General features: G+C 57.3%; 1 protein-coding gene across 6 annotated transcripts; it reads right to left on the minus strand.

Annotated features, from left to right (window-relative positions):
• Positions 1–27,043, minus strand: LTBP4 (latent transforming growth factor beta binding protein 4). Of its 6 annotated transcripts, none has more exons than XM_074314301.1 (33): positions 26,762–27,043; positions 24,883–24,941; positions 24,566–24,706; positions 23,944–24,053; positions 19,009–19,200; positions 18,578–18,825; positions 18,399–18,501; positions 17,933–18,007; positions 17,709–17,831; positions 17,020–17,184; positions 16,119–16,268; positions 15,883–15,990; positions 15,161–15,292; positions 14,950–15,075; positions 14,095–14,220; positions 13,307–13,549; positions 12,721–12,846; positions 12,513–12,632; positions 11,449–11,577; positions 11,104–11,229; positions 10,750–10,872; positions 10,424–10,555; positions 8,776–8,907; positions 8,571–8,696; positions 7,308–7,454; positions 5,700–5,966; positions 5,328–5,399; positions 4,905–5,033; positions 4,570–4,716; positions 3,421–3,573; positions 2,059–2,439; positions 1,549–1,701; positions 1–441 (listed from the first exon to the last, which is right to left on the minus strand). In XM_074314301.1, exons 1-33 carry the CDS (start codon positions 27,026–27,028, stop codon positions 287–289), a joined length of 4,986 nt encoding a protein of 1,661 aa, XP_074170402.1. In that variant the 5' UTR covers positions 27,029–27,043; the 3' UTR covers positions 1–286. The 6 variants fall into 6 exon arrangements, with proteins under 6 accessions (XP_074170402.1, XP_074170403.1, XP_074170404.1 ...); XM_074314302.1 differs by having other exon boundaries at positions 24,566–24,716; positions 26,762–26,937; XM_074314303.1 differs by lacking the exon at positions 12,721–12,846.
• Between the last annotated feature and the right edge of the window lie 769 nt (positions 27,044–27,812).

Consider the following 27,812-nt stretch of genomic DNA (forward strand, 5'->3'; position numbering starts at 1 on the left):
TACAAAATAGGTACTTTTTAATTGAAAAATTTTATAAAAAGGAGTGGAAATATGAAGGGGACCGTGGGCTAGGCCTGGGCCTCTGGCGTCGGTAGGAGAGGTTGGGGTGACGGGAGCAGCAAGGGTGTCCCTTCTTCCATCTGTCTGTCCGTCCGTGGTGCTCTGTCAGGGCCTGCATCCCTGTGCACATGCGCGCAAGCGGGCAAGAGCGTGTGCACGGCTGAAAACCCGTGTGCGCAGGCGCGAGGAGGGCGGCCTGGGGTCTATGGCCCAGGGCGGTGGGGGCTCAGGCCCGGGGCCGTGCAGGTGCGCAGTGGTGAGGCTGGTGCGAGGGTGCGAATCCTGGGCGGCAGATGCAGCGGAAGGAGCCATCGGTGTTGACACAGCGCGCGTTGATGCAGAGCGGGGAGGCTGCCTCCGCCTCATCACACTCATTGATGTCTGGGGAAGGGGAGTACAAGAAGCATGGCGACTCAGGGCTGGGGACCCAGGAACCCACCTCTCTGTCCCCTGAGGCTCCTGGGGCCGAGGGGTGCCGGTGCGCAGCCTCCGGTTTGGAGTCGAATTTGGCCACTACAGGTTGGCTGTGTGAGCCTGGGCAGGTGGCTTAACCTCCCTGTGTCTCAGCTTAGTGTTCTGTAAGATTGGTACAGTAGCCCCTAGGTCACTAGGCTGTTGTTAAAAAGTAATACTGATGAGCATCAACCACAGTAAATGCTTACTTTAAGCAAGACATGTGCAGCTCATTACTGGTATTAACTTTATCCTTCTAATAACCCTGCAAGGTAGGTTCTGTGATCACCTTTTACATACGTGCAAACTGAGGCCCAGCGTGGGGAAGCCCTTTGCCCAGTGTTACACAGCAAGCCCACACTCTGCCCAGTGGGTTCTCAAACCAGCTCTCAAAGACTCTGAGTGCCCAGCCCCCTGCTATTTCTCAGCTGTGAGACCTTGGGGAACTCATTTCTCTTTTCTGAGCCTTGGTTTCTACACAGGCCTCAGTGTTATTGTAAATCAACATTAACGATGTTCGTAACTCTATGAAATGGGTTCGATGACTATGGTCATTTCAGATGAGAAAAACCAAGCAAGGGACAGTGATTTGTCCAGGTCACACAGCAAGTTGCTGGACTGAGTCTGAGGTTTCTTCGATTCCCCCAGAGTCCTCGATTGTAACCACTCTGCATTATTACTGTCTAAACTAGGCAGACATGATTCATATTCCCATTTTACAGATAAAAAGACTATGGTTAGGATTGAAAGTCCAAAAAGACTGAAGCTCTCCAAAGAGGTCAAGTAAATTACCCAAGGCAGCACTGGGAGTCCTCAGACATCACACCTGCAGGATTCTACCCTCCTGCCCTGCTTCAAGCCCAGCCCCAGTCCTGGGGTCAAGCTCGGCAGCCCGACCTCACTTTTGTCAGGCAAGCCCCACCGCCCCAGTGCTAGAATCACCTCCTGCTCCCTCCTGGTTGGCCCTAAGCACCCAGATCTAGTCAGGGCTTCCACCCTCTCTCCTCACACGCTGGCCCCAGCCAGTCCCCTCACCAACGCAGGCCATGCGGGTCATGTCCAGGCGGTAGCCGTCGAAGCAGTCACAGGTGAAGCCCTCGGGGACCCGCACGCAGCGGCCGTGGGCACAACCGTCCAGGATCCCGCACTCCTCCGCCTCTAGCCCCTCATAGGGCCCAGCCAGGGCGCCTGCGGAACATGTGTGTAATGGACTCCGTGCCTTCAGTCCCTTTTCACTGGATGGCCGGGTGCACGGTGTATCCCCATCTGAATAGTTCATCCCACTCCAGGACTGTGGGGGATGCAGTGGGGCCAGGAGGCGTACCTCACTCTGCTCTACCTAGCTTTCCCTCTATCCGCACCTTTCTTGGTGGGTTTACAGGTATGTCTGTTCTCTCCAAATGTATCTGAGCTTTAGTATCTCTCTGAGCCTGTCTCTCCCCCTGGCTTCTTTGTTTCTGCATCTCTCTCCCCCCGTCCTCCCTGTCTCCATCTCTGCACACCTCACTCCTCATCTCAGCCCATCACTCGGCGCTCAGTGCTCACCAGCATAGCCGCCACTGTTACGTGGCTCGTCAGGCTCTGGGAAGGAGCCACGGGTGTCGCGGGACCGATAGCGCCAGCGGGTGCCCGGGCCAGGTGGAGCCGGAGCTTCAGATTCGCCATAGGGTCCACCATCATCCTCAAAGTCGGGCATGTCGAAGGGGGGTGCCCCATAGGGGGCCTCCCGGCGGGCGAAGGGTCCAGGTGGCGGTGGATAGGGGTCGTAAGGTAGCACGGGGGGTGCGTACAACTCGGGCCCATACGGAAGGCCCTGGTAAGGAGGACCCAGGTCTGGACCATACTCGTAGGGGAGTCCAAAGCCACCTGGTCGCGGGGGTCCATATGCAGGGGGGCGCAGCACATTGCACAGGGCCTCAAAGTCATCTGTGAACAGGAGCCAAGCCTAACAGTCAGCCATTGCTTGCCTTACACACACCATTCATGTCCCCACTGTGGGAAGAGCCCAGAGGAGAGGGAGGGAGGGCCTTGGGCTGAGGCATGGGAGGGGCTTCAGAGGAGGGGGCTGAACTTGCATGGTGGGGATCAGGGGTTCTGGAACCAGAATTGAGAGTCCAAGAGCTAACACTGGAATTCCAAGATGCTGGGGTCAGTAGTATTAAGGACTGCTGCTAGGAATTATGGTCCAACATGCTGGAATTTGGGGGTCCCATGGAAGCTTGGACTAGGGGCCTACAGAAATGGGATGAAGGTGTTTTGGGGACGAGGACTGGGAATTTCCAGAAACTGCTACTGGGGGTCTGAGGGGCCAGGATGCATGAAAGGGATATGATACTCAGGACCTGAAGGTCTGAGGACTGAGGATGGGGTCTTTTGGCCTGGGGCTGGACTGGGTTTCCAAGGGCTGAGGATGGCGGGACTCAGGAGTTTTAAGAGCTAAGACTTGGGGATCTCTGGGGCTGTGTGTTGGGGTCTTAGGCACCTGGATGTTGGTGTCCAAGGCACTGGGACTTGGAGGCCTGTGGGCTATGACCAGAGAACTTGTGGGCCAGGATGGTGGAGTCTGAGTAACTGGTACTGGAGGAGTAAGGGTCCAGAATTTGGGGGATGGGGTATCATGGGCTGTTTTGGGGTTCTGGATACCAAAAGTTGAGGGTTGAGAGTCCAGACCTCAGGGCCGCATGGGACTGGAACTATGGGACCTGCTGATAAGACTGGGAGGTCTTTGGGATGCGACTTAGGGACTAAGGGACCAAGATTTAGGGATGGGCTGGGACACACAGGTCTGAGGGGCTGGGTTTGGGGAGACTTGAGGGGTCTAAGGCTGGGTCTAAGACTAAGAGACCTGAGGGCCTGGATTTGGAGCCTGTGGGGTAGGGCCTCTGAGGGCCAGGCAGGAGACAGTACCTGAGTCCTGGGCGGGGCAGAGGGCACAGTCCATGCCCCAGGCCTCCCCGTAGAGGCAGCAGCACTCTGTGTAGGTGGCCTGGCGGTCAAGTCGAGGGCGACTGCACACGAGGTCAGCCCCCACTTCTTGCCAGCACACTCCCAGATTGTCATCTGAGGGCAGAGACAGCACGCATCAGGGTGGGACCCGCACTTGGATCCTCCCAAATGCTTGGCCTGCTCCCCTGCTAGAGCAGCCCAGACCACCCTCTGCCTATCACCAAACCCATATCAGCTGTGATCTGACTCCTGGAAGCCCTGCGAGGCAGTTCCCAAGTTCTGGATTGAGGATAGGGCTTGGTCTGGCATGCATGAGGCTGTCATATAGGAAGAGAGAGAGAAGAGGGTTTCCAGTGGCTGGGGGATAGGGTCTAGGAGGGCTCTATCCAAGCCTGGCCTCTGGAAGGCTGTGTGACCTTCGGGCAGTTCTTTTTCCTCTCTCAGCATTGTTTGAATAAGTCTCAAGGTGTGGGGGAATGTTGTAGGAACAGGAAGTGGGAGAAGAGAGTTTGGGTCAGTTGGGCAAAAAGAGAAAGAAAGGACCCAAAGAAATAGAGACAAACACATCCAAACTGTCAGAGATTCAAAGAAAAACAGGAAAGCAAAAATGCAGCGAGAGAAAGAAACAGACCTAGAAACAAAGATAGACCCAGAAAGTGTCATGGAAAAACCTAAAGACAGAAACCCACAGAGAGGTATAAAGAATCAGAGATATACAGGGAAATAATAGGAAACACGTCTTTAGTACTTAGTAAGACCAGTTCCGTTCTGTCCTTAAAAATAAAATTCCTCACAACCACCCTATAAGGTAGGGCTACTGCCAATCCACATGTTCACAAAGGAAGCTGGCGTCCAAGAGGCGATAAGCAACGTGCACGTGTACACAAGGCCAGCAAGTGGCAGTCTCCTCTAAAACCTTCACCTTTCACCACCAGGACAGCGGGCCTCTAGGAGACACGCAGACTAAATAAGGCTCGAGGGGCGTGGCCTTTGCGAAGGCGTGGCCTGGGTGCGGGCTTATGGTTGGGTGAGGGGCTGGACGGCATGCGTGGTGCCGGGGCGGAGCGTAATCGGCTGGGCAGGGTGAGGCGGGCTTGGGGGTGGGGTTACCGAAGCTCTGGCTCTCGTTGGAGACGCAGCGGCGCCGTGAGCCGTCCAGCACCAGCGGGGGCTCGCAAGTGCAGTGATAAGAGCCCACTGTGTTGACGCAGCGGCCGCCCTCACAAGCCGGCTCCTCATCTGCGCACTCGTCATTATCTAGGGAGGCACGGAGGGAGTGGTTAAGAAGCAGCCCTCTACCCTTTCCCCAAAGCATTGACAGTGATAAATGAAGTCTAGACTCCAGGAAGGACTTCCTGCTGGTAGTGGCCACATTCCAGAGGGCAGCTGGCGTTGTCGAGGGTTGGGAAAAAGTCCCTTGGGGAATGGTGAAGATGGGCTCGTACCAACGCACTCCAATCGCTGGGCATGGTAGTAGTAGCCGTTGCTACAATAACACGAGTAGCCTGGGGCCGTGTTCACGCATACGCCACTCTTGCACACCTGGTCTCGGAAGAGCTGGCACTCGTCCACATCTACAGGAAGGATGGTCAGAGGTACCAACCCCATCAACAAAAATGGGAGCAGGCCAGGTTTTGGGGGGCGCTGGATGGAGGGAGTGTGTGGCTTTGAGGCATGACAGGGGAAGAGAGAGAGAAGCAGCAGAGACCCAGAGGTAGATATAGGAAAGATGAAGACAGAAGATGGGGGTGAGGGGGGCTGGGGGAGACAAAAAGAGATAGGGTGAGAGATAAAGAAAACGGAGATAGGGTGAGCCGAAGATGGGCCTGGGGGGCTGAGGATGGATAGGGCTTAAAGTCTGGCCTCACCTCTCCGGAGGCTTGGGTCTCCGCTGGGCACCAGGTAGCCTCGACCATGGGGGCACAGGGACTGGTATTCAGCTGCACATAGAGACAAGGCTGAGCCCAGACACCTGCGTCCCAGCCCGGACCCTGCTCATGCCCACCTGTCTCACTGCTTACTCTGGCCCCATGCCCACCCTTCACTGCCCAAGTCTTCAACCCTCATGCCTGTTTGTGCCCACCTCTCAGCTTCATGCTCACTGGGCTGACAGCTCACTGTTGCTCTTGCAGTACTAGTATCTCAGACCTATGTCCAAATGTGTCCCCTGTCCCAGACCCATGCCCACATATTTCTACCCAAACCCTCAGCCCTGTGTCCACCCAGCAGCCCATGCCCACCTGTCTCGGTGCTCGGACACTGCTGGATGCGGCAGCCGCTGCCCCAGCCCTCACCCACAGTGCAGCAGCACTCCTGCCAGGTCACATTCCGTGCTAGGATGTTGTCACATGCATCCGGAGCCGCTGTGTCAAAGTAGCACTCCCGGCGCCCACTGCCCACAGGGACCTGCCTAGGTGGGCTAGGCCGGCGGGCTGGGGGTGGTGGGGGTGGCCTGGCTGGCAGACCTGGGCTGGCGGGTGCCTGAGGCTGAGAGGCTGGGAATGTGCCTGAGAAGACAAGGGGCTTTAGCCAGTGTGGGCTGAGCCTCCAGTCCCCATGTTATAAATGGGGAAACAGAGGCCCAGAGGGCTCCCAGCCATTAGGCAGAACAAGATTCCACTCTGTCATTGCCCCTTTCTCCCAGTCTCACCCGCTGTCATTTCTGTACCTCTTGCCTCCCTACCTCACACTGTCCGAGGTGGCTGGCTCATTATCGTAACTGCAGTTTAGGTAGGAGGAGAGGAAATTTCCCTGGCCTCCTAGATGCGTCCCTGAGTCCTCACATTCAATGTGTCCCAAACAGGCCTCAGAGTCTTCATCCCCAAACCTAGGCTTGGGCCAGGGCACCTCCCCCCAACCCTGGCAGCCCCACAGTCTGTCCACTTGACCTCATGAGTGTTTCTCCCACCTGTCCTCCCCTCCCCACCCATGGCCCCCACCTTGGTCTAGCCCTGTCCTCTCTGCCCAGTCCCTGCCCCAGCCTGCTGCCTTGTCTCCCAGCACCCAGGGTCACCCCCTCCAATGGCAGCCAGAGGAAGATTCAAAGTCTGATTAAACCACCTCCTGCTCAAAACCCTTCCATGGTGCCAGGCAAGTCCAGTCTCCTGAGCATGGTGAGTCAGTGTGACCTGGCGCTGGGCTCCTCCTGCAGCCTCATCTCTCCCCGCCCTTTCCCTTGCTCTGTAAAGTCTGCCACCTGGAACTTATTTCAGTTCCTCCAATATGCCAGACCCTCTATTGCCTTGCCAGGCCTTTGTCTTTGCCCTTGTTCTCTACCCAAATCTCTTCCCTCACCCACTTGGTCTGGCTCATTTCTACTCATCCTACTGCTCTCAGGTCAGACATCCCCTCCTACAGGAAGTCCTCCCTCTCTCAGGCTGGGGCAGACACCTGCCTGCTCTGGAGACCTCCAACCCGGTAGCCTTTCTCCATGTCAGGCTCACTCCCTCTGGCCTGTGCTTCCTCTATCCCAGCCCTGATTTCTCTGGGGTGTCTCCGTCTGGTGATATCTCTGTCTGCTCCCACTGGATTATAAGCCCCTTCAAGGCAGAGTGGTCTTCCCTGGTCACTACTGTGTCCCCAGTGCCCAGAATAGGGCCTGAACACAGTGGATGACCTGTGAATGTCTGTTGAATAAAGGAATCTGGTAAAGTCAGGCAGGGCCAGGATCTACTTCTTCTGCACACTGAGTCCCAGTACCCAGGATAACCCATGTGTTCTGAAGTTTCTTCTTGTTTAAAACAATGGCATTTAACTGATGATAGCTGTCCACATCAGGAATGGTAGACCACATTATTTTTCTGTGGGGCATCAACCATCAGTTAAATAGACACTGACATCAGTCTCACCAGCAGAAGTCCTCGGGGGAACACAGCGTCCAGTCATGGGGTCAAACTCCTCGGGGCTGGTAGGGCAGACACACAGGAAGGAGCCTTCTACATTCTCACACAGGGCAGCGCCACACACACCCTGCAGTGTTTCACATTCATTCACATCTGTGAGCAGGAGACAACAGGGGAGTCAATAGTGGTAAACTTCTCCGATTCCAAAGGTCTAAAAGTCTGAGCTTTCAAATATAATGGGTATTTTTAATGGCTCAGACCCACTTATCATCTGGTGACAAACCTGGAATTTCCCTTGGGAGCCCTCTGCTCCTCCATTTTTAACCCATGTGTTTTGAACAGAGCTACATCTACTCTGAGGGGTGGGCACAAGTCCTAGGCATGGCCAACCAGATTGCTGATTTCTCTGGTTCAGTGAACAAGCTGGGCCAATCAAAGCAAGTCCTGGGACTTTGGCTGGAAATATTGAGAAAGAACCTCCCTCTGTAGTTAGGGCTGTCAAGATGAGGATGTTAACCAGAGGTGCTAGGGCCACTATTGTCATTGTGAAAAGAGAGTCTGCCTGAAAACAAATGCAACAGAGAAAAGCAGAACTAAGAGAAAGAGTAGCCTTGTTACAATTCCTGGATCCAAGTGTGCCTGCAGTTCAAATATATCCCAGGACTTGATGGTTTTAAAGAAATAAAGCCTGTTGTGTTGGCATCTGTCAAAATTTAGAGAATGTATAATTAAGATTCATGTATTTCACTGTATGTAAAATGAACTGCAAATGAAAATAACTATAAACACATATTGAACTCTGGTTAATAATATGCATACTGAAAAATTTAGGGGGTAGTGTACTGATGCCTGCAATTTAATTTTAAATCTATCCAAAAAAGTTATATGGATTCATGGATAGATCTATGAGGAAACAAGTATAAAATGATAATAACAGAATATAGGTCATTGGTGAGCAGATGTTCATTCCACAGGTCTTTGAATTTGCTCTATGTTTAGAAAATGTCCTCAAAAAATGTTAGGGAAAAATAAATTTTATGTGCACTTAAGATCAGTGCATTTTATGTGCTTTATGCATGAATTTTTTAAGCATCCCAAAATAAAATCTGAATGAAGAGGATTTCCTGATTGACATGAAGATGATCTTATATTCCAAGGTCTAAATTCCATACCCCCAAAGTTCATATTGTTCAGATCTATGGAGAGGAGCAGGGCCTGACCAACCTCTTCCCCACCCTCTGTCCCCACCCACCCCTTGGAGCCCCGTACCCACGCAGTGACGCCCGTCCCGCGCCCCCTCGTAGCCCTGGTCACAGAGGCACTGGAAGGAGCCAGGCAGGTTCTGGCACATGGCATGGGCCCCGCAGAAGGACCGGTTCCGGCATTCGTCCACATCTGCAATCAGCAGACAGTCAGGCCATTGCTGGACCTTCTATCCCCTCCACAGATCACCTACTGCCCGATGGACACCCACCCTGGCATCCGCCCCCCAGCGTGGGCTGGTAGCCAGGGTCACAGGCCGGCGTGCAGCGGTAGGAGCCAGGGGTGTTCTCACAGCGCTGGGCTCCACAAATTGCTGGGCCATATTCTTGGCACTCATCCACATCTGTAAGAGTAGGGACAGGGTGAAGGAAAGACAGGGGAATCACAGGCCTGGATTCACAAGTTCCCAAGGCCGCTTCCAGTTCCATGACTGAGAAGTCTCTATGACTCTGGTATTTTAGAAGTCTGGGCTTGTAAATATTAAGAATGGTGATAGCTCTTAAGGCCTCATTGCCATTTCTCAAGTAGCCCAAACATGGTCCCACCTCAAGGCCTTTGTACTTGCGGTTCCCTGTCAGGGATCTCTTCCCTCAGCTATCTGCTTGGTTTCCTCCCTCACTTCACTCAAGTGTTGGTCAGCCCTCCTAGTGCCCTTCCCCCCACTGCCCTGTCATCTCTGTCCATTTATTTTGTTATATTTTCTTCCTCAAACTTGATATTATGTCTACGTATTTATTGGTATGCCAACTGTCAGTCACCTTTCTAGAAATCAAACTCCACAAGGACAGGGAATTGCACTTATGTCTTTGTTCCCCAGTGTATCTCCAGAGCATAAACTGCCTGACACACACCAGGTGCCCCCAAATTGTTGGCTGAATGAATCTTGAATCAATTTAACTATATTTATTGTCTCTCCTCATCCTACCTCCCTACCCCCAGAATGTTAGCTCCATGAGGACAGGAATTTTGTTTGACTCATCGCCTGTTGTGCCCACAGTGTCTGGCACATAGCAGGTGCTTAGTGCATTCTTGAGGAATTAGCAAATGAGAGCCCCTGATACTAGGCTACCATGAGTCAGAGGTCTGGCAACCAGAGAGGCAAAGGCAGCCCACAGTCATTTCATTTAGTCCACAAAATGCTGACCCATACTCCATCCAAAATAATAGATTAGTCCTAGCCTCCTCTCTTGACCAGGGCCCTGCGTGAACTTGCTGGGGGAGTGAGACAGAGGGGCTGGGAGGTGAGGGGTGGGAACGCATGGAGAATGAGAAGAATAGGCAAGGGGTGGTGTGAAGATGCAGCAGAGACAAAGTTGTGGGCCTGTAGTTCCCAAGTTCTGGAGAAGTCTGAGGAAAGAGGGTGGAGCTTAAGAGTGCTTGGAAAAACCTTTTGCATTGGGAAAGGATGGGTTCCAGGACAGCCAGGGTTGGGCCTCTTTGGAGGGACAGCGGGAAGTAGTGAGTGATGGAAGGTGGGAAAAGGGTAGGTCCAAAGAGAAGGGGCCTGAAGGGGGAGAAACAGGTAGTTTTAATCAGATTGGAAACGGGGAGGGAGGCTAACAGTTAGAAAATGTCATACTGGGGTAGGACCCAAAATGTGAACTGTGTTCAACCGGCAGAGGGGGCTTGGGCTGCTTCTGGAAGCGAGGCTTGGCTTGGTTCCTGATAGGAGAGATGTTCCCCCATCCTTTCACCTGACCACCACAAGAAAATACAAGGACACACTGGTGGCTTATTTCTGGAGTTGAGACGGGGAGTTAAGTGCATTGGTTGGGGTCCCTTTCCCTCCCCCCAAGTCCGTGAGGGAACCAACTCTTGCAACTCATCACAGGGTGTGTGTGTGGGGGCAGTAGTCTCACCGTCACAGGTGCCCTCAGGACCCGCGTGGTAGCCAGGTTCGCAGTCATGGACACAACGGTAGGAGCCGGGAGAATTCTCACAACGCTGGTTTCCGCACAGGGCTGGGCCCCGCTCACGACATTCATCCACGTCTGAGGGGTGAGGCAGGGCAGGTCAGATGGGGGAAACAGGAGGGGCAGGGAAGCAAAGGAGAAAAGGTGGGGGAGTCAAGGAGGTCAGAGGAGGGTCAGGAGAGGGAGGCGGGGGACGCAGACAAGAAGGTAAGAGAGAAAGTAGACGGGAGGCAGAGGGAGGGAAGTTATGAGGCCGCAGCAGGGCCTCTCACCCAGGCAGGAGGCGAGGTCTGGACCGGCACGGTGTCCCGGAGGGCAGACGCACTCGAAGGAACCGTCAGTGTTGGTACAGATGCCGCTCTGGCAGAGGTCCTCCTCGCTGCACTCGTCCACGTCTGAGGGACAACGTTGGAAATCGGGCCCACCTCCTCCTTTGCTTAACCTCCCAGGCCACGCCCCTCCACTGCTCTTTTCCCGCCCTTCTGGCTTCAAGGCCTTTACCATCTCCCTCCATTGCAAGCCCCACCCCTCCGACGGATTTAGGCCCCTTCCTTTCCAATCACTGCAAGCTATCCAGACTCCGCCCCTCCTCTTCCCCCGGATCCGTGTCCAGCCTGAGAACCGACCGAGGCAAGAGGCTCCGCGGGGTCCAGACCGGTAGCCGGGGGCACAAGTACAGGCAAAGGAGCCGTCGGTATTGAGGCACTCGCCGTGGGGGAAGCAAAAATCGCCCTCTAGGCACTCGTTCACGTCTAGAGCACGCGAGAGATAGTGCTGGGGTCACCGAACACGCCCCCGTGGCCCAAGCCCCGCCCACAAAGCGGCAATCCTGTCCCCAAGCCTCTCTCTAGATGGCCGGTTTCTAAGCTCCTCCCACAGCCCCTCAGTCCAGCTTCACCTCCCCAGCAGGCTTCACCCGGAAACCCAGAACACACTCCCAGTCTCCCTGGGCCTTGCCCCACTCTGCTCACCTGCGCAGGGCCCGGGCTGGCCAGGCGGCACCCGGTAGCCTGGCGCACAGCTGCAGCGGAAGGAGCCTTCCGTGTTAGTGCAGTGACCATGCCGGCCGCAGGAGGCGCCGGAACTGCATTCGTCCACATCTGTGGGAACCAGGGTTTTCAGAAAGGGTCCAGTGTAGGGACTCACGGGACAAATCCCCTTGAGGCAGAGGGTCTGGAAGAGTTGGTGGGAAGTATCTTGGGTTGGACATGAGGTGACGGCTCAATGGCAGAAGTGGGTTGGGGAAACCAGGGTTCCTTGATTCTGGGGAACATTATTAGATTGGGAGTCCTGTGGGTCAGGGTTTCTGGGAACTCCCGGTGCCAGGATCCTGGGGTAAGGAGAAGGGACTCTGGACTGGGACAGGATCAGAATTTAATTAGGATAAGGGTCAAGTATTCCAAACCAGGATCATTGGATGACATTCTGCTGAGTAAAGGGTCAGAGTCAGTGACTAGGATCTGAGACCAGTTAGGGTCAGGAGTTACAGTCAGGGTCCAGAATTCTGCCTCCAGTCAGGGTCAGGGCCAGGGATCATGACCCCAATCAGGTCCCAGGGAAAGGACTCTGAGTAGGGGCAGGAGCAGTAAAAGAAACTGGATCAAGGGTCACACAGAGACAGGGGTTGTGGTCAGAAGTTATGGTTAGGTTAAATGTCGCAGTCAGGGGTCACAGGTTACACACAGGATCGGGACAGGTAGGGTCACAAGTGTCACAACTGCTATCAGGGTTGTGGTCAGAAGTTAGCAGGGGTCATAGCTAGGTTCAAATATCACAGTAAAATTAAGGGTTCAGGGGTCACAGAGTAAGCAGTCACATTCAGGGTCGAGGTTTGTGGTCCAGGTCAGGAACTGCAGTCTGGGTCAGGGGCCCATAGTCTAGGTCAAGGCTCTGGGGGTTATGGTTCAGGTAATGGGATTGAGGTCCAGGTCAGGAGGTTATGGACCAGGTCTGGATTTTAGTCCAGGACAGGGATCACGATCTAGGTCAGAGGTTATGATATAGGTCCAGGGTCACAACTAGGGCCTAGTCTTACCAGTACATCGGCCACGGTGCAGGTGGTAGCCAGCAGGACAAGCCCTGCACTGGAAGGAGCCAGGGGAGTTCACACACTCCTGCCCAGGGCATGCCAGGTGGTTCTCACACTCATTCACATCTGGGGGGCAGGGGAGAGGGTGGCCTTGAAGGAGTGGCCCAATGCCCCCTTCACCCATCCAAAGTCCTCCCTCCTTCCCCGGCCTCACCCTCGCACTCAGAGCCCGCGGCGTTGGGTTGGAAGCCTGTTGGGCAAACACACTGGAAGCTGCCTTCCGTGTTCTCACACCGGCCGTAGGCACAGGGCGGGGGGCTATGGGCACATTCGTCCACATCTGGGGCAGAGGGGATCAGTGGGGCTGAGGAAGGGGCGTGGACCCATCCCCATTATCATCACCACCCACCCCAGCATTCCAGTCTGGAGGCAGTCTCCTGGACTTTGCCCGGACTGCTCCTTCCTCCAACGAGGAAAGACTCCCTTCCCCATTTCCCACATTAATGGTCCCTCCAGTTGCCAGGCCAGGACACCACCTCCTGTATGTGGCCTTCCTGCCTCAATTTGTCCCCCTCCTCAGGGTCCCACAAACACAAGACTATCATCCAAAAGGGAAGGAAAAATAGAGGGCACCTTAATATTTGGAGAAAGGGGAGACAACTCTGGAGTCAGATCCTCCCACTCAGTCCTCCCATCCCTCTGCACTGAGCCCCATCACCCATCTCTCTGCCCCCAATCATGCCTCTCTCCAGTACCCACAGCAAATGGGGGTGGAGTGTGCTTGGACTCAGCACCCTCACCTTGGCAGGGGGCCCCTGGCCCTCGGGAGCGGAAGCCAGCAGGGCAGGCACAGTGATAGGAGCCTGCCGTGTTGTCACAACGGCCTGGTCCGCAGGGTGGTGGCTCCTGGGCACACTCATCCACATCCTCTTCACACGCTGAGCCCCGGAAGCCAGCCGGGCAAACACAGTGGAAAGAGCCGGGCAGGTTCTCACAGACCCCTCGGCCACAGAGACCCGGGCTCTGGGTGCACTCGTCCACATCTGTGGAGGGCAAAGGGCATGTGTCACATCTTTTTTATGCCCTCCAAGCTCCATTCTGCCTTCTTGACCTTCATCGCTTTGACTTTCCACCTGTCAACTTGTCCCCATCACTCTGCACTCCATCCTCCATCACCCTTCCTCTTTGTCTCCAACATTCTGCTACCCTGCCCCCCCATCATTCTAACTCTCCATCCTCCATTCCTCTATCTTTTCAATTCCTATTAAGCTGCCTGTCTGCCTCCTAGAATTCTGCCTTTCTAGTCCCCACCAGTAGGCCTCCTTCTACTCTGTCCCTCATTACTGACATCTCCATCCTCCATGACTCAGCCGTACTGTTTCCCATCACTTGGCCTCTCCTTTCCCATGTCACTCTGTCTCTAAAGCCATTAGGCTGTACGTCTGGTTCTCAAAACCTGGCCTCTGTCTTCTATCAATCAGCCTCTCTGCCTCATTGCTGTCTCTCCCTGCCCCACACGTCCCCTCCCATCACTGCCGCTCTGCCCTGCCCCACGTTTCCTTCCCATATGCCCCTGCCAGTCCCTCACCCTGGCAGCCGGCTCCGCGGGGCGCAGCCTGATACCCAGCAGGGCACACGCACAAGAAGCTGCCTGGCGTGTTCTCACAGCGCCCGCGCTCACAGGGAGGGGGCACGCGGTGGCACTCGTCCACGTCTGCGGGCACAAACCGGGAGGCTGAAACTGGGGCAGACACTCCCTCCCGTTCGCACGTCGCCGGGAGGTGGGGAGGGGCGGAGCCAAGCTTGGGCCTGGGCCCGGCTGGGCGGGAGTCAAGGAAGGTAGGGAGGGGCTCGAAGTGGGTAGGTTTAAGGCGAAGGCGGGGCTTGAGAGGAGAGGGCAGAAGGTGGAGAGGGGAACCGTGAGGGGGGCAACTTGTGTTGAGCAGAGCCTGAGCAGGGCAAAGGCAGAAAGGGAAGCTTTGGGGACCGAGCAAAGAGATGGCATGTGGCAGGGTGAGAATCGGGGTCGTGGTTAGGAGACAAGCTTGGGCAGTTGTAGGACAGAGGCGGGGCCTGGGGGCGGGAGTGAGCTAGTCCTGCATTTGGAAGGGGCGAGGTCAAGGGTCTGGAATATAGAGAGGGCGGGGCCAAGGGATGGGCGGCGAGGGATACGGTCCGAGAGAAAGGTCCCGCAGTAGTAGGGCAGGCACTGACCCCCACGGGAAGGGCCAGATGGGCCTGGAAGAGGCAGCAGTGGGGTTGAAGGGAAAGCGGGAGCTAGCCTGGGGGCGGGATCAGGGACCAGGGCCGCAATAGTAGGGCCGAGGGGACTTGGGGAAGCGTTGGAGGACGGGAACTGCTCTCCAACAACAGCAGGGGCGCGGCCTGGACAGCAGGGGGGGGCAGGGGTGAGGCCTGGAGTTGGGTGGGGCGGATTTCTCACCCAGACACTCCGTAGCCCGCGGGCCGGCTCGGAAGCCGGGGCCGCACACGCAACGGAAGCTGCCTGGAGCGTTTTCGCAGCGCCCGGGAGCACAGGGCGGGGGCACGCGGCGACATTCGTCCATGTCTGAGGGTACAGAGGGGATTGGTCAGGAGGTGACCAAGCAGAGCCCCCCAGCTCTGCCTCCGTCCACCCCATCTGTCTGGCTCACCAATGCAGTGTGTGCCCTGCGGGCTGAGCCGGAAACCGGAATCACACGCACAGGTGTAGCCACTGGGCCGCGGGATGCAGCGTCCTGGGCCGCAGACCTGGGGATTGCGCTGACATACACCCACGGAGGGACCTGGGGTGTGTCCAGTCAGCCAGGGTCCAGTCACCCATCTCTGAATTCTCTGTCCCATTCATCCCAGTACAATCTCCTCAAACCCTCTGCCTAAAACACCCTCACGGATGTCCCTCCCCAAGCCCAGTCTTCCACCTCTGATCATCCTCTCCTTTATCGTGCTCGTTCTCATCAGACCTTCTGCCTGAATTCCCCATAATACCACCCTAGTAGCCATTTTTTAAAAATTTGCTCTTCCATCCTATGCCTGAGATACCCCTTAGTGTCCTCATGAAAAATAATTATTTATCTAACATTAACTGAGCATTTACAATATGTCAGACACTTTAGAGACAGCTGATTGAATCCTCACAATGATCCTCATTTTACAGATGAGGAAACTGAGTCTCAGAGAGGTGAAATGACGTGCCCAATTGACAGAGAACTTGAACCCAAGCCTATCCAACTCCAGCTTCTTGTGTAACCACCACTAACCCTCCATTCCTTAACTCTTCGGACTGTGACCTCCCTATTTGTTCTATCCTTGGAGCCTCCCCCCAAGGCCCCACCTGTAATACCCTCACCAACGCCCTCAATTCCCTCTACTGCACCTGATTCTGAGACCTCAGGACCAGTCCAGGCCGGGATGCTGGGCAGGGGAAGCTCAGGACCTGGCCGGGGCTGAGGCCGGGGTTCCGGGCGATGGGTGGGCAGAAAGCCTGGTGAAGAAGGGGTATCATTGAATGGAGAGTTGGATTTGGGTGTCCCTGCTCCTCTCTCCTCCTTTCCCTATGGGGCTGGGGCAGCCCCTTGGGGACAACACCCCCTCCTCCAGAAACCAACTTACCTATGGGTGACCGAGGAGTGGAGGGTGGGGCACGGGGCTGGCTGAGGGACACTCGGGGTGGCTCCTGGCTCAAGGGTCTGGTGTTGTAGCGGAGGTCAGAGGCTGAGTAGTGGTAGCCAGGGCCAGCAGGGCAGATCTCCCGAAAACCCTCTGGAAACAGGAAAGAGAGGGAAAGGGGCAGAAAGATGGAAGGAGAGCAGGGGACAATGAGAGAGAGAGATACTCAGGGGAGTCTGGGGTCTGGCCTTGGCTGAGGTTGGGGCTTGGCTTGGGAGTATGTCAGGGTTAGATTCTGGAATAGGGTGGTACTTTGGCCAAAGAATGAGAGATCTCAGAGGCTATGTAGGACCAAGGATATTTTTCCCTATTTGAGATGGTGGCAGGAACAGGGGTTGAGGGCAGGGTCTGGTTTAGGTCTACAGAGACTGGGATGCAGGCCAGGAAACAGTCAGGTCTATTTGTGGGGTCTGGTTTTAGGCAGAAGGCAGATTTCCATTGGGTTGTCTCAGGGAGGGGCATCTGGGGCGGGAACCAAGGCCTGAGTATCAGCTGAGGCACTGTCTCAGGAGCTGGGGGCTTGGCTAAAGCCTTGGGACAGGGTTGGGCAGGCAGCATGTCTCAAGGGCGAGGAGCTGCCAAAGCTGGCGTGGTGTTCAGGAGACGCAGCCTGACATCAAGGTGGTGTGTCTCAGGGAGTGGGTATGGCCACGGATGGGGTGTGGCCTGGGGCGGAGTCCAGTCTGAAGGTAGCAGATCCCAGATGCTGGGGCCTGTGGCCAAGACTAGAGCCCAATCTGGTTTGAGGGCTGAGCCTCAGGGTTTGAGGGCGGGCCTTGGGCTGGGCCTAGAGTGGGCACTTTGTGCATCAAGTCTAGGAGTAGACCCGGCAGGAGGCGCTCACCTGAGCCGAAGGGTGGGCAGAGCTGGCAGCCCCGACCCCAGGCTTTGCCCACGCGGCTACAGCAGCAGATTTGTTTGGTGATGTTGCGTAGAATGGGCAGCGAGCAGCCACCGTCGCGGAGCACGCGGAAGCAGGGCCCCTTGGCCTCGGAGATCACATGTTGGGCTGGGGGAGGGGGAGGAAATTCTTAAGGGTGGGGTTGGGAGGGTAGCGGAACTAGGGGATTTGGGAGGTGGAGCAATGCTCCCAGGGAGGGTTTGGTGGGTGCAAGGTGCATTCGGGAGAGGTCTGTGAGGGCCTGAGAGAAAGGTGAGGGGTCTGGAGGTCTAAGAAAGGTTTGGGGCCTGAGGAGAGTCTGAGGGATGAATGAGAGAACCTGAGAGGATCTCAGGGTCTAAACAAGGTCTGGTGGTCGAGGAAGATGAGGGGATTTCAGGGGCTGAGAAGAACTGAAGAAAAGTATGGGGATCTGAAGGGATTTGGATCCAAAGGTTTGAGGAGTTCTTAGAAATGGCTGAAGAAGGTCCAGGAAGTCTGAAAGGGATCTAATAAGAGTGCCGTGGGTACTTGGGAGTCTGGAAGCATCTGGGGGTGTTTAAGGGAATTAAAGACCCAAGGATGATCTGGGATGGGGTCTGAGGAAAAGGCAAGACATGGGACCCAGCCTCAGCCCGCTCTTGGTGGCTCACAGATGCAGCTGCTGCGGGACGAGTCGAGCAGGAAGCCGTCGGGGCACACGCACGTGTACCCACCACGCGTATTCGCACACTCCCCGTGCTGACAGCGCCGACCCGTCGCGCACTCATCCACATCTGCCAGGGATCAAGCAATCGATGGTCTCAGCGGCTACAGGGAAGAACTCCCTGCTGGCCCTGCCCTAGAGCCACGCCCTTCCCACCTGGTCCCAGCTCACCTTCGCAGGACCCGTTAACCCTTTCAAAGCCAGTTGGACATGGACCATCTGGGGCTCCCATTCGGTCAGAGTTCCCTGTAGAGAGAGGAGAAGGGTGGGTAGGCGTGGCAACAATGGAATGGACGGGGACGAAAGTGGGGAGGGAGGGACTAAAAGGTGTTTGGTGTGGTTTGAGTTTAGGGTCAGTCTTAAGTTGGCAGTCTGACAGAAGGCAACGTGGGAGGTTCCAGAAACGCATGAGTGGGGCCATGGCACAAAGGCGGAGTGACAACAGAGTAGTCAAAGTCAGACAGTGGAGTGGGCAGTCCTAGAGCGGTATGGCTAGATCTAGACTGGGAATGATCCCCACAATGGGGTAGGCGTGGCTAATTGGTCAACCGAGTTTAACCGTGCATAGAGTACCGCGAGCGGTGGGGTTTTCACCTCTCCCCAGCTCCGAGCACCTCGGGGATATCCTGGGGCTTACCCAGGTGCTCCGAGCACGACTGACAGTCGTGAACGCCCCAGGCCACGCCAGCCCCTCTGCAGCAGACCTCTTGCGTCCGGAGCCCGGGCAGCGGGGACGCACACTGTGGGGAAGTGTTGGGTGAGCGCGCCCCCGCGCGGTGGCACGCTCCGGGCCCCTCCCCACCACCCTCCTCTCACTTCGCCTCTGCGCAGCTCCTGAAAGCAGTAACCGAAGCCCGAGGCGTCGGAGTAACTGTCCTCGCGGGGCGCATTCTGTGCCAGCACGGTATAGGGCGCCGCCGCCTCCGCCCGCGCCGCCGCCTCAGCACGCGCCACTGCCTCGGCGTCTGCCACGTCCCAAGGGCCGGACACACGCTCCACCTGGTGCACCACCACTGACGCCTCTTGCGGGTGTTCCACGTGGACACTCACCATAGACGCCACGCCTGGAGGGGGGCAACGCAGGGCAAAGAGGTGTCTACCCGGGTCCTTACAGGTTAGGGCTAGGAATGGAGTAAAGGATGCACTGGAAAAGGGTACTCAGGGGAATGCAGGAAAGATGGAGGTCGGAGGAACGGCGAGGTGGTGGATAGAGGAGTCGGAGGGGACCCCGGCCGCACTGTCCTCACCGTGCTCGTCGTCGCGGTGGTTGGCCAGTGGCATGGTGTACACGGAGCGGGTGAGGCCTTGCATGGCCGGCGCCGGGGGCCGGGCGCCCGAAGAATGTAACTGGCAGAATTTGCCAGCGAAGTCCGGAGGACAGAGGCAGCGGTCAGGCTTCACGCACACACCGCCGTTGTGACAGATCAAGGGACACAGGACTGGGGGGAAAGCGAGGACCCTCAGGGTCAGCAACACTCCTGGCAGGCATTCTGGAGCCACCGCACACGAACTAGCTCAGTCTCTAATATTACTACACCCTCAAAAGTATCACTCAGTTCTAAGACGCTCTGTCTTGGGCTGTGTTGTGCCACCCCCACCAATCCTTGGCCACCTGCATTGGCTGGGTCTAGTCGTCCAGACCTCAGTGGAATAGCTCTCTGCCCACTGGGTCGGTTCGCCATGTCCTCCGGCTTCTCATTCACTTTCATGTCACCCCGCCCTCCCTCTGGAGTCCCACTTTCTGGCCGAGTCCTTGGTGTACCAGCCCCGCCCACACAGTGCTATCCCCGCCCACTGGTCCAGCCCCGCCCACCCTAGCTTTCCTTAAGCGATTTAGCCCCGCCCATCTCATCCTCCGGCTACGACTTTTACAGTTCCAGCCCCGCAGACCCAGCTAGTCCCTTGCATTGACTAAAACCACATTTTGGTCTCTCCCTGGCACCACGCCCCCTTTGCTGTCCCGCCCACATCACCTTCTACACGCTGGATACTGAACTCCGCCTGTCTAGGCGTCTAACCAGCTGCCCTTAGCCCCACCCCGCCTCCTTTCCTCATTCTGGTTTGCCCGAGCTCACTCGTTTCCTCCCCTCTCACTCCACCTCTCCGTGATCTGGGCGTCCCAGCTCCGCCCACCGCGCTTTATCTCCGCCCATCTCCCGTTTGGCACCGGCTCCAGAGTTCTAGCTCTGCCTTCCCGCCTCCAGTAGCCCCGGAGTGGGGCCACCAGCGGGAACGCGCCTCCTCTCCCCCTTTCTGCGCGCCCTCGCTGGGCCCCAGGCCACCTCTGGGCGGGGCACTGCCAGCTGTGCGGCGGGGTAAACAAAGAGAGGGGTGCGGCGGGGGTAGGGCGGTGGCTCCGCATTCCGGATCCTTGGGGAGCCCCAGGCCCGCTGAGCCAAAGAAGGCTGGACTATCCTGCTAGGGCACCCCCTCCCTTTCTCCCCCGGAGAGGCCGAGAACAGCTGGAGACAGCTGTGCCGAGGGAAGGGAGGGGGCAGGCAGCCGGGGCTGTTCAGGAAGGCGTGTGTGGTATTGTGAACCACACACTGGAGAGAGGCAAGCATAGAGAGAGCCTTCTCAAATTTAGAAAGGTAAAGAAACTGGACTCTTGGGAAGAAATCAGCTAGAGGCCATTGCTCTGGGGTTTAAAGACAGCTGAAGGTTTCTGGAATGCAAAGGGAGCCTAGCTCAGAGGAAACTGAGGCACCCATTCAACAAAAGGAGTACATTAAGTCCTTCTGGGAAGAGTTATCTAGAAAACAGGACTCTAGGGCCTTCTAGGGGATGGCCAGTTTGAGGGTGCTGAGAACCTTACCCCAACCTCCCTCCTCACAGGCTTAGACAGAGAAGTGGAATTCCTGGGAGTTATCAGCAAGTAAACGACAGCCTCAATTATCTGGGATGATTAAAATACTGTGGAATCACCCTTCCCCTTCCATCTAAGGGATTAGGTGCCCAAGTCTTTGGATCAATGGCTGCCTGGGGGAGCACAGTGTCTGGAGTCCTCTTGGAGGAATCATCTGATCAAGACCAACTCTGGGGTGCTCTAAAGATGGATGGATCAGAAGTTCCTGGGGAGGGGGTCAGCTGGAAGACCAGGATTTGGAAAGACAAGAATTAGGAATCTCTGGTGGGACTTGGTTGGAAATAGAAGAAAATGGTCTTTTGTGGGAAAAGAATTCAGCTAGGGAGTGGAGTTATCAGTGTATAGGGTTTTTAATCTGGGGCTTCTCTGGGGAGTGAGGGGGAAGAGCTGAGGGACAACACTACAGAATTCTCTGGTGAGGGGCACAGTTTGGGGAGATTACATCAGAAGAATGGGAGGGAGGGAACTTCACTGGAGGGGCTGTTCTCTGGAGTCTGTTGATGGGAGTAGGGAGGTGGCTTAGGGTCTGAGGGCAGAGACTCTTGGCTCCCCTAGTTAGGGGAACCAGGCCAGGACTCCAGGGTGCTCTAATAGGGGTCTTTAATTGAGTGGCAGGCCCAGGAGAAGCTTAAGTAGTAATCAAGATTCCAAAATAGGAAATGTCTCTGCTGGGGGTGGTGGTAATCCAGCTAGGTCTGGGGGACATTGCCCAGCCTCCCAGGGCATTTATCTCCCTTCTCTTGGCCTGAATGCAGGACCGACCCCTGCCCAGCTCCCTGAGGGCTCCCACTACTAGGCAAGCCGCTAGATAGGTATGGCCAACTCCATGCCTCACGCCCCTGGAGGAGTGAGGAGCTGAGGACATCGGGGTCCTGCCGAGGTCAGTCCCCCTTCACATGCCCCTCCTTGTGCCTCCAGGGGTTTGGCACCCGCCTGGGCACGACGCCTGGCACGGGCGCGTTGGGGCTGGGTCGGGAGGGAGTGAAGGAAGGAGGGAGAAAGGGGAGGAGAGAGGGAGTGGCAGCAGGCGGGGTCTCGGGCGGGAGATGAGCTCACGCCGCCAGGGCTGGGTTGGCTGGGGGCCAGGCTGGGTGAGTTCTCGGCGCCAGGGGCCCCCACTCCCCACTCCAGAGGGCCTCTGGAGTTGGGAGCAGGTAGGCCCCGACCCCAAGAGCCCGCCCACCCCCACACCCTGGGGCTAACAGGTGGCCCGATCTCCCCACCTCACCTGAATCCCCTTGGGGGGCTCCCAATCTTCACTGGTGCTTGATGCGCACCCTCCTCTTGTCCCCTCTGCCCCCAGGGGGCGACCCGCCCCATGGCCTCCGATATGGATTTCTCTCCCACGTGTGACCCTTGCCACTCAGGGTCCTGCAGAAACCTTCCTTCTATGAACACTTTCCCCGCTCAGTTCTCTGGACCCACTTTTCTCACCCCTATCACCCTCCTCACAGGCACTCCCATCCTGAACTTTCCTAATCCCTCCCACCTATGGATGCAGAAACTGGGCCCTGAAACTCCCCCTTAGTCTCCAGGGACCCCTTACTCAGTCTCAGGCCCCCTTTCCTCAAGCTCCCATGGCCCTCAATTCTAGTATTCTCAATTTTGACTCAAAGACACGAAAGTCGGCTCCAATCCCCTCACGTGGGACGCCACAGGTCCCTAAGAACCCCCACTGCTTGCAGATCAGGACTCTCAAGACCCAACCCCAAAAGCCAAGAATTTGAAGCTCCCTTCCTAAGTACCCAGAGATCTTCCAGCACTGCTGCACAGGGATTCTGAACTCCCTCTCCCTGGAGGGCTGTCTCCCCCATCCCCGGGGGTTCCTCCTCCCCCTGGGAAACCCTCCCTCGGGACCACCACCCCGCACTCACAGGCGCGGAAGCCGGGTCCCCCCGGGGCCGCCCCGCCGGGCGCGCCGCTGTCCACGCTGGTGGCGTTGCGGGGCGCGCAGATCGGGGTACAGCGGGGGCCGGCGGGCCCATGGACGCAGCGCAGGCTGCACACAGCTGGGGTGAAGCGCACGCGGAGGCGCTCTCGCGGCTGGCCCTGTCCGGGCTGTGGCCCGAGCAGCGCTAGCAGCACCAATAGCGACACCCAGAGCAGCCGCGCGCCGCCCGCCATGGCTGCAGCGCCGCGCTCCGCCGCGCCGCCGCCCCAGCCCGCCGGAGGGGCCCGGCCGCGCCCGCCCGCCCGCGGGGGAGGGCGGCCGCGCCCCCGCTCAGGCCTCCCCTCCCCACCACTCCCTCCCCAGCGGCCGCGCGGGGGCGCGTGGGGCTGGGCGCGCAGCCAGAGGCGCGCAGGCTGGGCGCTAGATTCGCAGGGGGAGGGGGGGCGCCCCCTCTGCCCCACCTAGCACCAACAAGTGAATGAGGTCCGCAGGGGAGCGGCGGGGAAGTGAACAGGTGGGGGCGGGCCGTTTCCCCCCCAGACAGGGCTGAATCCATAAAGAGGAAGGAAAAGTGGGGGCCGCATTTGGGGCGGCTAGGGCCTGATTTTTGGCCCTAGAAACAGAGAAAGGGGCTTCATCTGGACAGGGGGCTGTCATGGCACATCTGGGCGGCCAGGTGGCACATCTGAGAGAGGGAAGGGTCGGTGCACCTGGGCACATGAAGGAATTGGGGGTCTGGATGGTGGGCAGAACGCTGGGGGGCATTTGAGGATGCACTCACATCTGGCCAGAACCCCCCACACCTGGTAGGAGAAGTCAGAATGCATAAGGGGAAACAGTGGATTGAGGCTGTGGGCGAGGGTCCTCACATCAGGCCAGAGGCCTACATCTGGAAGACTTTAGGAAGGAGGGGGACACATCTGGGCTGAAGGCCACAGCAGGAGGGGGACTTTTGAGGGTGGTTTAGACTGGGAGGTGTGCTAGCCCAGGGGCGAGAGCTGGAGCGAGAGGAGCCCTGGAGCAGGGGAAGCAGGGGGAGGCCCTTGGCCCCTAGCCGCCCCGCAATTTTGGGCATTCGGTGATCGGGCAGGCGCCAACCCGCACAATCGCTTTTGTTGTCTGGGCTAGTTCGGCTTCACCCTCTGACAGGACAGCGCCCCCCTCTTTGGCTGCGGGGAGCCCGGACGCCTGGCTTCCCGCCCCACCCCCGCGGGTCAGCGCCTCTGGCCGGCGTCTGGTCCTGTCCCGGGCTCACCTCGCGCGACCGGACGCCAGGGTCCCTAGAGGGGGCCGCGTCCTGGGGTGGGGTGCTGAGCTACAATGGGGGGCGGCCAGGCGGCGGCTGGACCGTGGGAACCAGACAGCTTTATCTGGCCCGGAACCCCCCCTTCACCCCTCCGGAGGAGGAAAAGCGGATGTTCTTACCCCGGGCCTGGCCGGCAGGGGCGCGCTGTGGGGGCCTCCTTCTCAACAGTGCCCGGCCCCCCGGCCCTCGGGGCCGCCGTCGCCTCAGCAGGGCTCGGGCCTCCTGCAGCCTGGGTGGGAGGGGGCAGAGAAGGAGCTGTCACTGCGGTTAGGCTGACAACCCTCCCTCGCTGGAAGGGGCCTCCCAGCCAGGAGGTCTTCCAGTAGCGGCTCTGCCCCCCGCCCCCACTCCCCCATCCCTCTACCGGGACCAGGCCTTGAGCATTCTTTAGAGGCTTAGAGAGAAACAGAGACAAAGACGGTGGGAGAAATAGATGAGGAAGGGAGAGAGAGAGGAGAGACACAGAAGAAAAGAGACAGGTAACAATGAGAGACAGAAAGAGACAAATAGAAAAAACAAATACAGAGAGAGGGACTTGGAGACAGAGACAGAGATAGAGACTGAAGTCCCAGAGAGGGTGATAGGAAGGAAAAGGAGAAATAGAAACAGAGATACAAGTTGAGAGAGAGAGAAAAAAACAAGCTGGAGGAGGAAACCCAGGGAGCAGAGCGAAATGTGCCGGAAATGGTGGTGGAGCTGGGAGCTCCTGAGCATTTGGTAGGGTAGGGACCGCACACTCACGTCAGTGGCTGCCAGTTAAGGGACACCTGTCTCTTCCTCACGCTGGGACTGGGGCTGGGGCTCGGTAGCGGCAGCGATGGGAGTGCTGGTGTCAGGCACCGCTGAGGGCCTGCACACTTTTCCGACAGGCAGCTCTGGACCCTGCAGGAGGCTTCAGAGACAGCCAGGGACTAAGTGGAGAAGGATGGGACAGAGTCCTTCTTTCCATCAAATGCATCCAGCCCTCCAGCTGGGATGAAGGGTAGGGAAGGTAGGCCCCCCGCCCTACTGCTCCTACCCCCGTTTCACCCCCTACTTATACCCCACCTAGAACCCACCTCTGAAGCAGCGGCTCCTCCTGTGTGATCGGCCTGGACAGCAGCGACAAGCAGCAACACTATAAATAGAGAAGTGGAAGTCACTCAGGCCCTTATAGCTCTAGAACTCCCCAAAGGAGGTCAATGGAGATAAGGGAGGGAAAGCCAAGATAAGGCGTGAGGGTACTCTAAACAGACCTGTGGTCAATTTGAGGCACTGCGCTCAGTGCCTCAGTTTCCCTATCAGTACAATGGGAGGCAAATTGGCTTAGACTCTGAGGATGAAGGTCACAGCAACCTGATTCTTATTTGTCTTCTGAAGTGTTTGGCGGCAAGGTATTATTGGAAAACACATGTCAAAGTATTTTTAATAAACGATTTTTTAAAAAACTCGAAAGATTTCTAAACGCATTTCCCAGCCCGAATAGTCTAGGAATCTAGAACCGCGCCCTCCCCTCACATCCCTGTCCTGGACTCAGCCGTCATCCCGCGCGTGGCCGACAGGTGGCGTCACTTCCACAGGCCTCAGCGGCTGGGGAGGAAGGTCCTCCTTCGACTGTGGGTCCAACAGAGTGCTGAGGTGGAGGGGGATACAGAAGGAGCCACGGCCCAGGACTGGGAATCCAGAGGCCTGAGTTCTAGCCTGTTCCTGCCCTTGAATGCTCGTGTGTCCTGGAGTCAGCGTCTCCTGGTCTTTGGGCCTCAGTTTCCCGCCTGACCAGGAGGAAGGAGTCGTTCTTGGAGAAATCCCCGCGCCCAGAGGGTCTCAGATTCTGGGTAGAGGAGTCCTCAGCTCCGACGCAAGTGCGTCGCAACCAAGGGCCCCCTAGACAAATCCATTATCCTCAGGCTAAGGGGGACGAGGGACGAGGGCGCGCGTGCAGGCCTCGAGAGTAGGGCAATGACAGGACGCTCTGAAGGGGACAGCGGGCGCGTGGACTCTTTCCAGACGGATGGGACCCAGTGGGGAAGGAGGCCGGTCGGGTGTGAACCTCCGGGACCCCGGATCTTGCCGTTATCCCTCCCCTCTTTTCTCCGGGTTAACCCCTTCCCGGCCCCGCCCCCGGCGCGGCTCGGGTTACTAAACGCATTCGCAGAGACCGAGGCGGGAGCAGAGCCCAGGGCCTTTGTAACGGAGCGCAGGGTTGCAGGGCGGGGGTTGGGGGTGCTGGGCAAACTGTTTCCTTCGATCTCGTCACCGTAGACAGGAAGGGTGGCTATAACCCCCAAATCTATAGGAAATTCTGGATCTATTGACTTGAAATCACTGGTACCTCATTCAAGACTGATATCCCCTAATTCTAGGACACTAGAGTATCCCCCACCCTCGGGAAACCTGAGGGACAACCCCCCGCCTGCACAATTCCCCACAAGCCCCTCCGCCATTAATCCAAAAGTCCACGTCTTCTTAACTCATTAGGAAAACCCAAGTGTCCCTTTTAATTAATCCAGGTACCCCAAGCCCTAGAAAACCAAGACATCTCAAATCCCCCACAAACTCCCTTCATAACCTCCCATACTCTTCCTTCTTAAGCACCCAAGAAACTTGGGGAACCCCATCCCAGCTCGAGGGCCCCACCCATCTATCATCCTAGAACTCAAAGCCCCGCCCCCATATAAACTAGGACCCTTCTCCGAAAAAACCCTAGAATTCCCTGGAGCCACATCCATCTTTATCACAAACACAAGAGGGAAATCCTTCCGTCTCAGTTCCCCCCGGATTCTAACCCCTACAAAACAGAGGGCCTTAATAAATCCCAGGGCTCTGGCTCTTTTATTCACCCCTCCCCGGAAGAAATGGGTTCGATTCCCCCTAAATCCGCTGGTCCTGAGCCTCCCAAAGCACCAGGCTTATTGGATGCAGGGGGCACAAGAAAGAGGGGAGCACAGCGGTGCTTACCCAGCTGGGAGGCCCGGGATCACCGCAGCCTCGACGGCCTGGTTGGGACGGGGGCTGTGGCTGTGGCTGGTGGCAGAAGCGGTGGCTGCGAGGAGCAGCACCAGCAGCACCAGCTGCACCAGCGGGAGGGGGCGGCGGCCGTTGGGGCCAGGCCGCCGCATCATGTCCGGCGTGGAGTCCCGCTTCAGGTCGACCGTCTGTCCAGCGGGTCCGGCTCGGCGCCGCCCGGTCCCCCGACCCCGCCCGAGGCCGACTCATTTTCTCCATCCCAGCCGCGGGCTGCGAACTTCTCGCCAATCAGAGCCCGGTGCCATCAGGGGGCGCTGCCCGCGCAGCCAATAGGGAGGCGACAGGGGCGGGGCTAGAGGGACAGGTGTCGGGCGGGGGGCCCTGGGGCCTGCCTGGAGTTCTCAGTGCTGTGGAGGGATATCGGGAATCTGGTACTGACTCAGTGAACCCTCTCGTGAAGGACAGGCCTAAGTATAGAGGTGTTGGGATCCCTCCCACGACTGGGAGGGATGCGTAGACTGTGGGCAGGGTCCCCTAAACTAGACTCCCACAGGCAGGCCTCATCCCTCAGTTCACAGTTGTGGGAGAATTCTGTGATCAGAATTTGCTCCCTGACTGGTGTGAATGTTGGAAGCCCCTACAGGTCTCCACTTCTCTCGTGAGAGACTCAGGATTCTGGGGACAAGCGTTTCTTCTGAGTCTGGCCTCCCTAAGGGTTCCGGACCCACTCTGGACATTTCCAAAGGATTGGCCCTTTCTCCAAGTCCTGTGTTTCAGGGGTTCCATGCTCAATAAGCCGTAGCTTGTTTCTCAGAAGGCTGTAGCCTCTGCCCCTCAGAGGACCCAGATTCCACCTGGACCCACAGACTCTGCTCCCAGAGGCCTACCTGCTCTGTTCTCCTCCTTGAACCCCTATCCACTGGCCGCCTCTAAAGGATACCAGATGCCCCTCTCCGCCAAAATCTTTAAAGGTTCCCAAGAGCACCCCTCCTACTCCCAGAATTGTAGACTCTCTCCCTAGAGAATTCTAGTCCCCTCCCTT

Source organism: Rhinolophus sinicus, linkage group LG11 (genome assembly GCF_036562045.2).
Source record: "Rhinolophus sinicus isolate RSC01 linkage group LG11, ASM3656204v1, whole genome shotgun sequence".
NCBI lineage: Eukaryota > Metazoa > Chordata > Mammalia > Chiroptera > Rhinolophidae > Rhinolophus > Rhinolophus sinicus.